At 46.0% G+C, this 9,424-nt stretch overlaps 1 protein-coding gene across 1 annotated transcript; it reads left to right on the plus strand.

Moving 5' to 3' along the window:
* The first annotated feature begins 6,475 nt into the window (after positions 1-6,475).
* Positions 6,476-9,124, plus strand: LOC138257253 (vomeronasal type-2 receptor 26-like). The gene is made up of 2 exons (XM_069205894.1): positions 6,476-6,620; positions 8,214-9,124. Exons 1-2 carry the CDS (start codon positions 6,476-6,478, stop codon positions 9,122-9,124), a joined length of 1,056 nt encoding a protein of 351 aa, XP_069061995.1.
* Positions 9,125-9,424: the final 300 nt, after the last annotated feature.

Consider the following 9,424-nt stretch of genomic DNA (forward strand, 5'->3'; position numbering starts at 1 on the left):
AATTAGTGTGTGGGCACCCTGGCACCAGCCAAGGTGCACCCACACTGTTCAGGGCAAATTCACCGGACTTTTGTGAGTGCGGGGACACCATTACACGCATGCACTATACACAAGTCACTACCTATGTATAGCGTCACAATGGGAACTCCGAGCATGGCCATGTAACATGTCTAAGATCATGGAATTGTCAACCCAATACCATACTGGTATTGGGGGGACAATTCCATGATCCCCTGGGTCTCTAGCACAGAACCCGGGTACTGACAAACTGCCTTTCCAGGGTTTGCACTGCAGCTGCTGCTGCTGCCAACCCCTCAGACAGGTTTTTGTCCCCCTGGGGTCAGGGCAGCCCAGGCCCAGGAAGGCAGAACAAAGGATTTCCTCTGAGAGAGGGTGTTACACCCTCTCCCTTTGGAAATGGGTGTGAAGGGCTGGGGAGGAGTAGCCTCCCCCAGCCTCTGGAAATGTTTTGATGGGCACAGATGGTGCCCATCTCTGCATAAGCCAGTCTACACTGGTTCAGGGATCCCCCAGCCCTGCTCTGGCTCGAAACTGGACAAAGGAAAGGGGAGTGACCTCTCCCCTGACCATTACCTCCCAGGGGAGATGCCCAGGGCTCCTCCAGTGTGTCCCAGACCTCTGCCATCTTGGATTCAGATGTGTTGGGGGCACACTGGACTGCTCTGAGTGGCCAGTGCCAGCAGGTGACGTCAGAGACCCCCTCTGATAGGCTCTTACCTTTCTTGGTAGCCAATCCTCCTTTCTTGGAAGCCAGACCTCCTTTTCTGGCTATTTAGGGTCTCTCCTCTGGAGTATTCTTCAGATAATGAATGCAAGAGCTCACCAGAGTTTCTCTGCACTTCCCTATTCCACTTCTGCTAAGGATCGACCGCTGACTGCTCCAGGACGCCTAGTCCAGGGCTAGAAACTTCTCCTTTGGATGGAAGATGTCCCACGGTGTGCTGAAGGTTGCAGAGTGTAACACCCTCTCTCAGAGGAAATCCTTTGTTCTGCCTTCCTGGGCCAGGGCTGCCCAGACCCCAGGGGGCAGAAACCTGTCTGAGGGGTTGGCAGCAGCTGCAGTGCAAACCCTGGAAACGCAGTTTGTCAGTACCCGGGTTCTGTGCTAGAGACCCGGGGGATCATGGAATTGTCCCCCCATACCAGAATGGTATACCCGGTAGGGCTGGCACCAAGTCAGTTGTTGTTTCCTTTCCTTTTCTGCTGGGGTTTCAGCTAAGCAGTACTTCTTCTCATGAGGTTGGCAGGAATCTGGCGAGCTGGGTTCAGGGAAGCCCTCAAATACTAGATTTCGAGGTGTTTTAGGGGTTAGAGGGCAGTAGCAAATGACTACTATCCCAGAGGGTGGCTACACCCTTCCTGTGCCCACTCCCTTTGGGGAGGGGGACACAAATCTAACCCTATTGGACCCTGTTCTCCAAACTAAGATGGAAGGTTCTGCAGGGAAGGGATCACTTCAGCTCTGGACCAATTAGGGGTGTTCCCAGCTGAAGTGGTCAATCCTCTATGTTTTTCCTAAGTTTGCCGCCGAACTTGCCGCCAAAATTGGGGCTTTAACTGGGGGGTGGGCATCTCCACTAGCTGGAGTGCCCTGGGGCTTGTAACACAAAGCCTGAACCTTTGAGGCACACCGACAGGTGTTGCAGTTCCTGCAGGGGGAGGTGTGAAGCACCTCCACCCAGTGTAGGCTTTGTTTCTGGCCTCAGAGAGCACAAAGGCCCTCACCCCATGCGGTCAGAAACTCGTCTCTCAGTGGCAGGCTGGCACAGACAAGTCAGTCTTGCACTGAAGGATTGGGTAAAATTCAGGGGGTATCTCCAAGATGCCCTCTGTTTACATTTTTCAATAAATCCAACACTGGCATCAGTGTGGGTTTATTGTGCTGAGAAGTTTGATACCAAACTTCCCAGATTTCAGTGAAGCCATTATGGAGCTGTGAAATTCGTAATGACAAATTCCCAGTCCCTATACTTAATATGGCTACACTGCACTTACAATGTCTAAGAATGGACTTAGACGCTGTAGGGGCACATTGCTTATGCAACTATGCCCTCACCTGTGGGATAGTGCACCCTGACTTAGTACTGTAAGGACTGCTGGAGGGGTCACTTACCTGTGCCACAGGCAGTGGTTTGTGGGCATGGCACCCTGAGGGGGATGCCATGTCGACTTTACCTTTTTCTCCCCACCAGCACACACAAGCTGCATTGGCAGTGCATGTGTGTTTGGTCCCTTAGAGTGGCACAATATATGCTGCAGCCCTTAGGGACCTTCCCTGGTCACAGGGCCCTTGTTACCAGAGGAACCTTTTACAAGGGACTTAGCTGTGGGCCAGGGGTGTGCCAATTGTGGAACAATGGTACAGTTTTAGAGAAAGAACACAGGTGCTGGGGCCTGGTTAACAGGATCCCAGCACACCCTTCGTCAAGTTGGCATCAGAGATTTGGTAAAAAGAGGGGGGGTACTACAAACAAGGGGCCATTTTCCTACACACACCTCCTGTGTTTGTATTTGCAATATATTATTTTTTATAAATATAAAGTGAATCTGACAGAACCATTACATGTGATATGATGTTCACAGCCCAGTTCAGAGGAACACAGCAGGTTATTCAGTTACAGCCTTTTTGTTTCATTCCCACAATGATCTCCTCTTTCTCACAGATTCCCAGCTCTCTCTGCTGTGACATCTGCCTTCCTGGGACCAGGAAAGCCATCCGGAAAGACCAACCAATCTGCTGCTATGACTGTGTGCCATGCTCAGATGGTGAAATGTCCAATCAAACAGGTGTGTGACCTATATTATTTTCATTGCAAAAACAGGCTGACACCTGGCACCTGTGTGCTGTCCCAGAAAGGATGTTTGGAAAATGTTAAGGCCTGTTGAGGAGGGCTTAGCTCTGGCATCCATACCTGAAATGCAACTGTGAGAAGGTTCTGTGTCTAAACCAGGTTTAAATACACATCTCTGATTATTTTGAAATAATCAGACCTTGTGATGAATGATGAATAATGCAGTAATTAGCATATGAATTATGTTGAACATTCACTGAATTCCATCACACATTGCTATCACATTAATACGCATATATGAATAATTGATGGACTTTCAAACTAGAAAAGAAAGAAGATGAAAAGGCAAAGGATACATCACTACTTGGATGACCTTGAACATATTTCAGAACCTCTAGAGTTAAGAAAACGTGCAAAGGTTGCCAAACATCCAATGCCAAAAATTAGCAAGAGAATTTCCTAGAGCTCCACAGATAACATCTGTTCCTCCAACTCTCTAGCTCCTGAGGAAGTCCAAAGAAAACTTGGCCCTTCCCTTGTGGTAAACCACGGTGCGCGCTTGACCACAAAGGCATGGTTTAATTAACGTGGTTCATCAAGATGGCTGACCAATTTCCCGCATGACCTGCAACTGTTACTGAAAGTCAAAGAGGCCCAACTCATCACACTCCCTCAAGAGCACCACCTGCACTTACAGCAGAAGTAATTCAAGAGACCAAGACCCCAAAAAAGGGACCACAGGCTCATCAATAAAGGGCAAGGCATCTGTTAATGTGCCAAAAAATGTATCCACAAGCCCTACTGGGCTTCCATGGCGACCACCCCAACTCTGTCCCTGGTGGTAGGTTGCAGGGGTCTTTTTGCCACAACCATAAGGTTCTAGTGCAGAAAGTGTGTGCTATCACTACCCACGTTTTGTCCTTGTGACTTAAGTTTTGAATTTCCTATTGTATTTCCTTGGCACAGTTGGAGCTGTATTAATTAGCAATGTACAGACCTCTGTTTGTCCAATTCCTTAACTATTTATATATAGGAAGTATTTCAGGCTGGGCCATCTTGATATAGTTCATAGTGTACCGGAATGTGTAATTCAGTATTCCTTTACACCATCAACTTGTGCAGAACTTTGGCTTTGTAGCTTGAGCTCACCGCTGGAGGTGAAGAACAGAGGCTTCAGAGCACCCGCTTCTTCTTAACAGTGATATAAAGTGCCCTGCTGGGTGGGGGGAGAGGTCAGGTAGTGCACCAATTGGGAGTACTCAACTATCCCGTCACTTCTGACCCATGAAAGCCTGAAAGTTAGAATTGCCCTGGAGAGGTGAATTAAGGCGAGTAGGCATACATGTGTTAATATCCGTCAATCATTGGTCAACTTAGAGGGTTCAAATGCAAATTCTCTTGTTGCAAATTTTGAGGCAGAAAGTGATATACTCAATCATAAAGTTTCTGTTTAAAACATTAAATTAATATTATAATTCATGCTTTTCCTTCCAGATATGGACAGTTGCATAGCATGCCCAGAAGACCAGTGGTCCAACAAAAAGAAAGACGCTTGCATCCCACGAACCATTGAGTTCCTTTCTTACGATGATCCCTTCGGTGTGACTTTGGCTTCGATCAGCATCTTCTTCTCAGTAATCACTGCTGCAGTGCTGGTGATCTTTCTGAAACACAGGGGCAGTGCAATTGTGAGAGCTAATAACCGGGATCTCACCTACATCCTCCTTGTGTCTCTCATGCTTTCCTTCCTCTGCTCCATGTTGTTTATTGGACGTCCTCAGAAGGTGACCTGCCTCCTCCGACAGGTTGCCTTTGGGATCATTTTTGCTGTTGCCATTTCGTCAGTTCTGGCCAAAACTGTCACTGTTGTCATTGCTTTCAATGCTACGAAGCCCGGCAGTAGGTTACGGAGGTGGGTGGGCTCCAGGGTATCATACAGCCTCATCCTACTCTGCACACTATGGGAAGTCATCATCTGTACCGTGTGGCTGATCCATTGGCCTCCGTTCCCAGACATTGACACAAAGAGTGAATCTGGGAAGATGATCCTGCTCTGTAACGAAGGGTCTGTTGCTGCCTTCTATTGTGTTGTCGGGTACGTTGGTCTTCTGGCTTTGTTGAGCTTTGTGGTGGCTTTTAAGGTGCGGACGTTACCAGACAGTTTTAACGAGGCCCGAAACATCTCCTTCAGCATGCTGGTGTTCTGCAGTGTCTGGGTCTCCTTCATCCCAGCCTACCTGAGCACGAAGGGCAGGTACATGGTGGCCGTGGAGATCTTCGCTGTTCTTGCCTCTAGTGCTGGACTGTTGGGCTGCATATTCATTCCCAAGTGCTACATCATCTTACTGAGGCCAGAATTAAACACAAAAGAACAACTCATTAAAAAAGATCATCATCAAAACTAGAAAGCTATTGACAGTTCTGTGGACATCCACAACATGTTATATCAAATAAATAAAAAACTAGAGATCAGAAAGTGGCAAGTAGAAGAATATCACACTAGTCATTGAGAATGTATCTTCAACGCTGCCCATTATGCTTCAACTGCTCTGAAATTCAGAGCATGCAACTAGAAAATATAACTAATCTAGAAAATGAAATATATGTCTACCTGTCTTTCTAATGTCATCAATGATCATTTTTATAATAACGTATATCTGTATATACAGAAGTCACTGTTAATAACCTCACTGAGATAAATTCTATTAGTGAACTGAAATACAGGAAGTGCTTGGAAGGAAGAGAGAGAAAGTAGAGCTAACATCACATCTCATGAACATAGTTCTGCATGATCTGCACAACCACAGATCTGCATGAGCATGGAGCTACATGAACACAAATCTACATGAGCACGGATCTGCATGATCACAGTTCTGCATGATCCTCCAAAACACATATCTGCATTACAGCGGATCTTCATGAACACTGATCTGCATGATCTGCATGGGAAATGGCCCTGAACTATGTGGGGGCACCTTTGCTAGTGCAAGGGTGCCCTCACACTTAGTAACTTTGCACCTAACCTTCAGTAAGTGAAGTTTAGACATATAGGTGACTTATAAGTTACCTAAGTGCAGTGAAAATGACTGTAAAATAACATGGACGTTATTTCACTCAGGCTGCAATGGCAGTCCTTTGTAAAGGTTTGTCTGAGCTCCCTATGGGTGGCAAAAGAAATGCTGCAGCCCAAAGGGATCTCCTGGAACCCCAATACCCTGGGTACCTAGGTACCATATACTAGGGAATTATAAGGGTGTTCCAGTGTGCCAATGTAAATTGGTGAAAATGGTCACTAGCCTGTTAGTGACAATTTGTACAGAGAGAGCATAACCACTGAGGCTCTGGTTAGCAGAGGCTCAGTGTGACAGTTAGGCACCACACAGGGAACACTTACATATAGGCCACAAACTTATGAGCACTGGGGTCCTGACTAGCAGGGTCCCAGTGACACATAACAAACATACTGAAAACATAGGGTTTTCACTATGAGCACTGGGCCCTGGCTAGCAGGATCCCAGTGAGACAGTGAAAACACCCTGACATACACTCACAAACAGGCCAAAAGTGGGGGTAACAAGGCTAGAAAGAGGCTAGTTTCTCACACCCAGTTCAGAGGAACACAGCAGGTTATTCAGTCACAGCCTTTTTGTTTCATTCCCACAATGATCTCCTCTTTCTCACAGATTCCCAGCTCTCTCTGCTGTGACATCTGCCTTCCTGGGACCAGGAAAGCCATCCGGAAAGACCAACCAATCTGCTGCTATGACTGTGTGCCATGCTCAGATGGTGAAATGTCCAATCAGACAGGTATGTGACCTATATTATTTTCATTGCAAAAACAGGCTGACACCTGGCACCTGTGTTCTGTCTCAGGAAGGATGTTTGGAAAATGTTACGGCCTGTTGAGGAGGGCTTAGCACTGGCATCCATACCTGAAATTTAACTGTGAGAAGGCTCTGTGTCTAAACCAGGTTTCAATACACATCTCTGATTATTTTAAAATAATCAGACCTTGTGATGAATGATGAATAATGCAGTAAATAGCATATGAATTATGTTGCACATTCACTGAATTCTATCACACATTGCTATCACATTAATACGCATATATGAATAATTGATGGGCTTTCAAACTAGAAAAGAAAGAAGATGAAAAGGCAAAGGATACATCACTACTTGGATGACCTTGAACATATTTCAGAACCTCTGGACTTAAGAAAACTTGCAAAGGTTGCCAAACATCCAATGCCAAAAATTAGCAAGAGAATTTCCTAAAGCTCCACAGATAACATCTGTTCCTCCAACTCTCTAACTCCTGAGGAAGTCGAAAGAAAACTTGGCCCTTCCCTTGTGGTAAACCACAGTGCGCGCTTGACCACAAAGGCATGGTTTAATTAATGTGGTTCATCAAGATGGCTGACCAAGTTTCCGCATGTCCTGCAACTGTCACTGGAAGTCACAGAGGCCCAACTCATCACACTCCCTCAAGAGCACCACCTGCACTTACAGCAGTAGAAATTCAAGAGACCAAGACCCAAAAAAAGGGACCACAGGCTCATCAGTAAAGGGCAAGGCATCTGTTAATGTGCCAGCAAATGTACCCACAAGCCCCACTGGGCTGCCAACACAGAGGCCCAGACAGCTTAAGGGCAGGAAGCCACTGGTTCTGTCCTAGCCCAGTAATGGCGGGGAACTCCAAACATACCTACACTGCTTCCATGGCGACCACCCCAACTCTGTCCATGGTGGTAGGTTGCAGGGGGCTTCTTGCCACAACCATAAGGTTCTAGTGCAGAAAGTGTGTGCTATCACTACCCACGTTTTGTCCTTGTGACTTAAGTTTTGAATTTCCTATTGTATTTCCTTGGCACAGTTGGAGCTGTATTAATTAGCAATGTACAGAGCTCTGTTTGTCCAATTCCTTAATTATTTGTATTTAGGAAGTATTTCAGGCTGGGCCATCTTGATATAGTTCATAGTGTACCGGAATGTGTAATTCAGTATTCCTTTACACCATCAACTTGTGCAGAACTTTGGTTTGTAGCTTGAGCTCACCGCTGGAGGTGAAGAACAGAGGCTTCAGAGCACCCGCTTCTTCTTAACAGTGATATAAAGTGCCCTGCTGGGTGGGGGGAGAGGTCAGGTAGTGCACCAATTGGGAGTACTCAACTATCCCGTCACTTCTGACCCATGAAAGCCTGAAAGTTAGAATTGCCCTGGAGAGGTGAATTAAGGCGAGTAGGCATACATGTGTTAATATCCGTCAATCATTGGTCAACTTAGAGGGTTCAAATGCAAATTCTCTTGTTGCAAATTTTGAGGCAGAAAGTGATATACTCAATCATAAAGTTTCTGTTTAAAACATTAAATTAATATTATAATTCATGCTTTTCCTTCCAGATATGGACAGTTGCATAGCATGCCCAGAAGACCAGTGGTCCAACCAAAAGAAAGATGCTTGCATCCCACGAACCATTGAGTTCCTTTCTTACGATGATCCCTTTGGTGTAACATTGGTTTCCATCAGCATCTTCTTCTCACTAATCACTGCTGCAGTGCTGGTGATCTTTCTGAAACACAGGGACAGTGCAATTGTGAGAGCTAATAACCGGGATCTCACCTACATCCTCCTCGTGTCTCTCATGCTTTCCTTCCTCTGCTCCATGTTGTTTATTGGACGTCCTCGGAAGGTGACCTGCCTCCTCCGACAGGTTGCCTTTGGGATCATTTTTGCTGTTGCGGTTTCCTCAGTTCTGGCTAAAAGTACCACTGTTGTCATTGCTTTCAATGCTACGAAGCCCGGCAGTAGCTTACGGAGGTGGGTGGGCTCCAGGGTATCCTACAGCCTCATCCTACTCTGCACACTATGGGAAGTCATCATCTGTACCGTGTGGCTGATCCATTGGCCTCCGTTCCCAGACATTGACACAAAGAGTGAATCTGGGAAGATGATCCTGCTCTGTAACGAAGGGTCTGTCGCTGCCTTCTATTGTGTGGTCGGGTACGTTGGTCTTCTGGCTTTGTTGAGCTTTCTGGTGGCTTTTAAGGTGCGGAAGTTGCCAGACAGTTTTAACGAGGCCCGAAACATCTCCTTCAGCATGCTGGTGTTCTGCAGCGTCTGGGTCTCCTTCATCCCAGCCTACCTGAGCACGAAGGGCAGGTACATGGTGGCCGTGGAGATCTTCGCTGTTCTTGCCTCTAGTGCTGGACTGTTGGGCTGTATATTCATTCCTAAGTGCTACATCATCTTACTGAGGCCAGAATTAAACACAAAAGAACAACTAATTAAAAAAGATCATCATCAAAACTAGAAAGCTATTGACTGTTCTGTGGACATCCACACAATGTTATATCACATAAATCAAAAACCAGAGATAAGAAAGTGGCAAGTAGAAGAATATCACACTAGTCATTTAGAATGTATCTTCAACGCTGCCCATTATGCTTCAACTGCTTCAGAAATTCAGAGCATGCAACTAGAAAATATAACTAATCTAGAAAATGAAATATATGTCTACCTGTCTTTCTAATGTCATCAATGATAATTTTTATAATATCGTATATCTGTAAATACAGAAGTCACTGTTAATAACCTCACTGAGATAAATTCT

Source organism: Pleurodeles waltl, chromosome 1_2, assembly GCF_031143425.1.
Source record: "Pleurodeles waltl isolate 20211129_DDA chromosome 1_2, aPleWal1.hap1.20221129, whole genome shotgun sequence".
Classification (NCBI taxonomy): domain Eukaryota; kingdom Metazoa; phylum Chordata; class Amphibia; order Caudata; family Salamandridae; genus Pleurodeles; species Pleurodeles waltl.

Coding starts and splice junctions, on each gene's coding strand:
- LOC138257253 (XM_069205894.1), top strand. CDS start 6,476: ATGATCTCCTCTTTCTCACAGATTCCCAGCTCTCTCTGCTGTGACATC. Junction 6,621..8,213: donor TGAAATGTCCAATCAGACAG/GTATGTGACCTA, acceptor TTTTCCTTCCAG/ATATGGACAGTTGCATAGCA.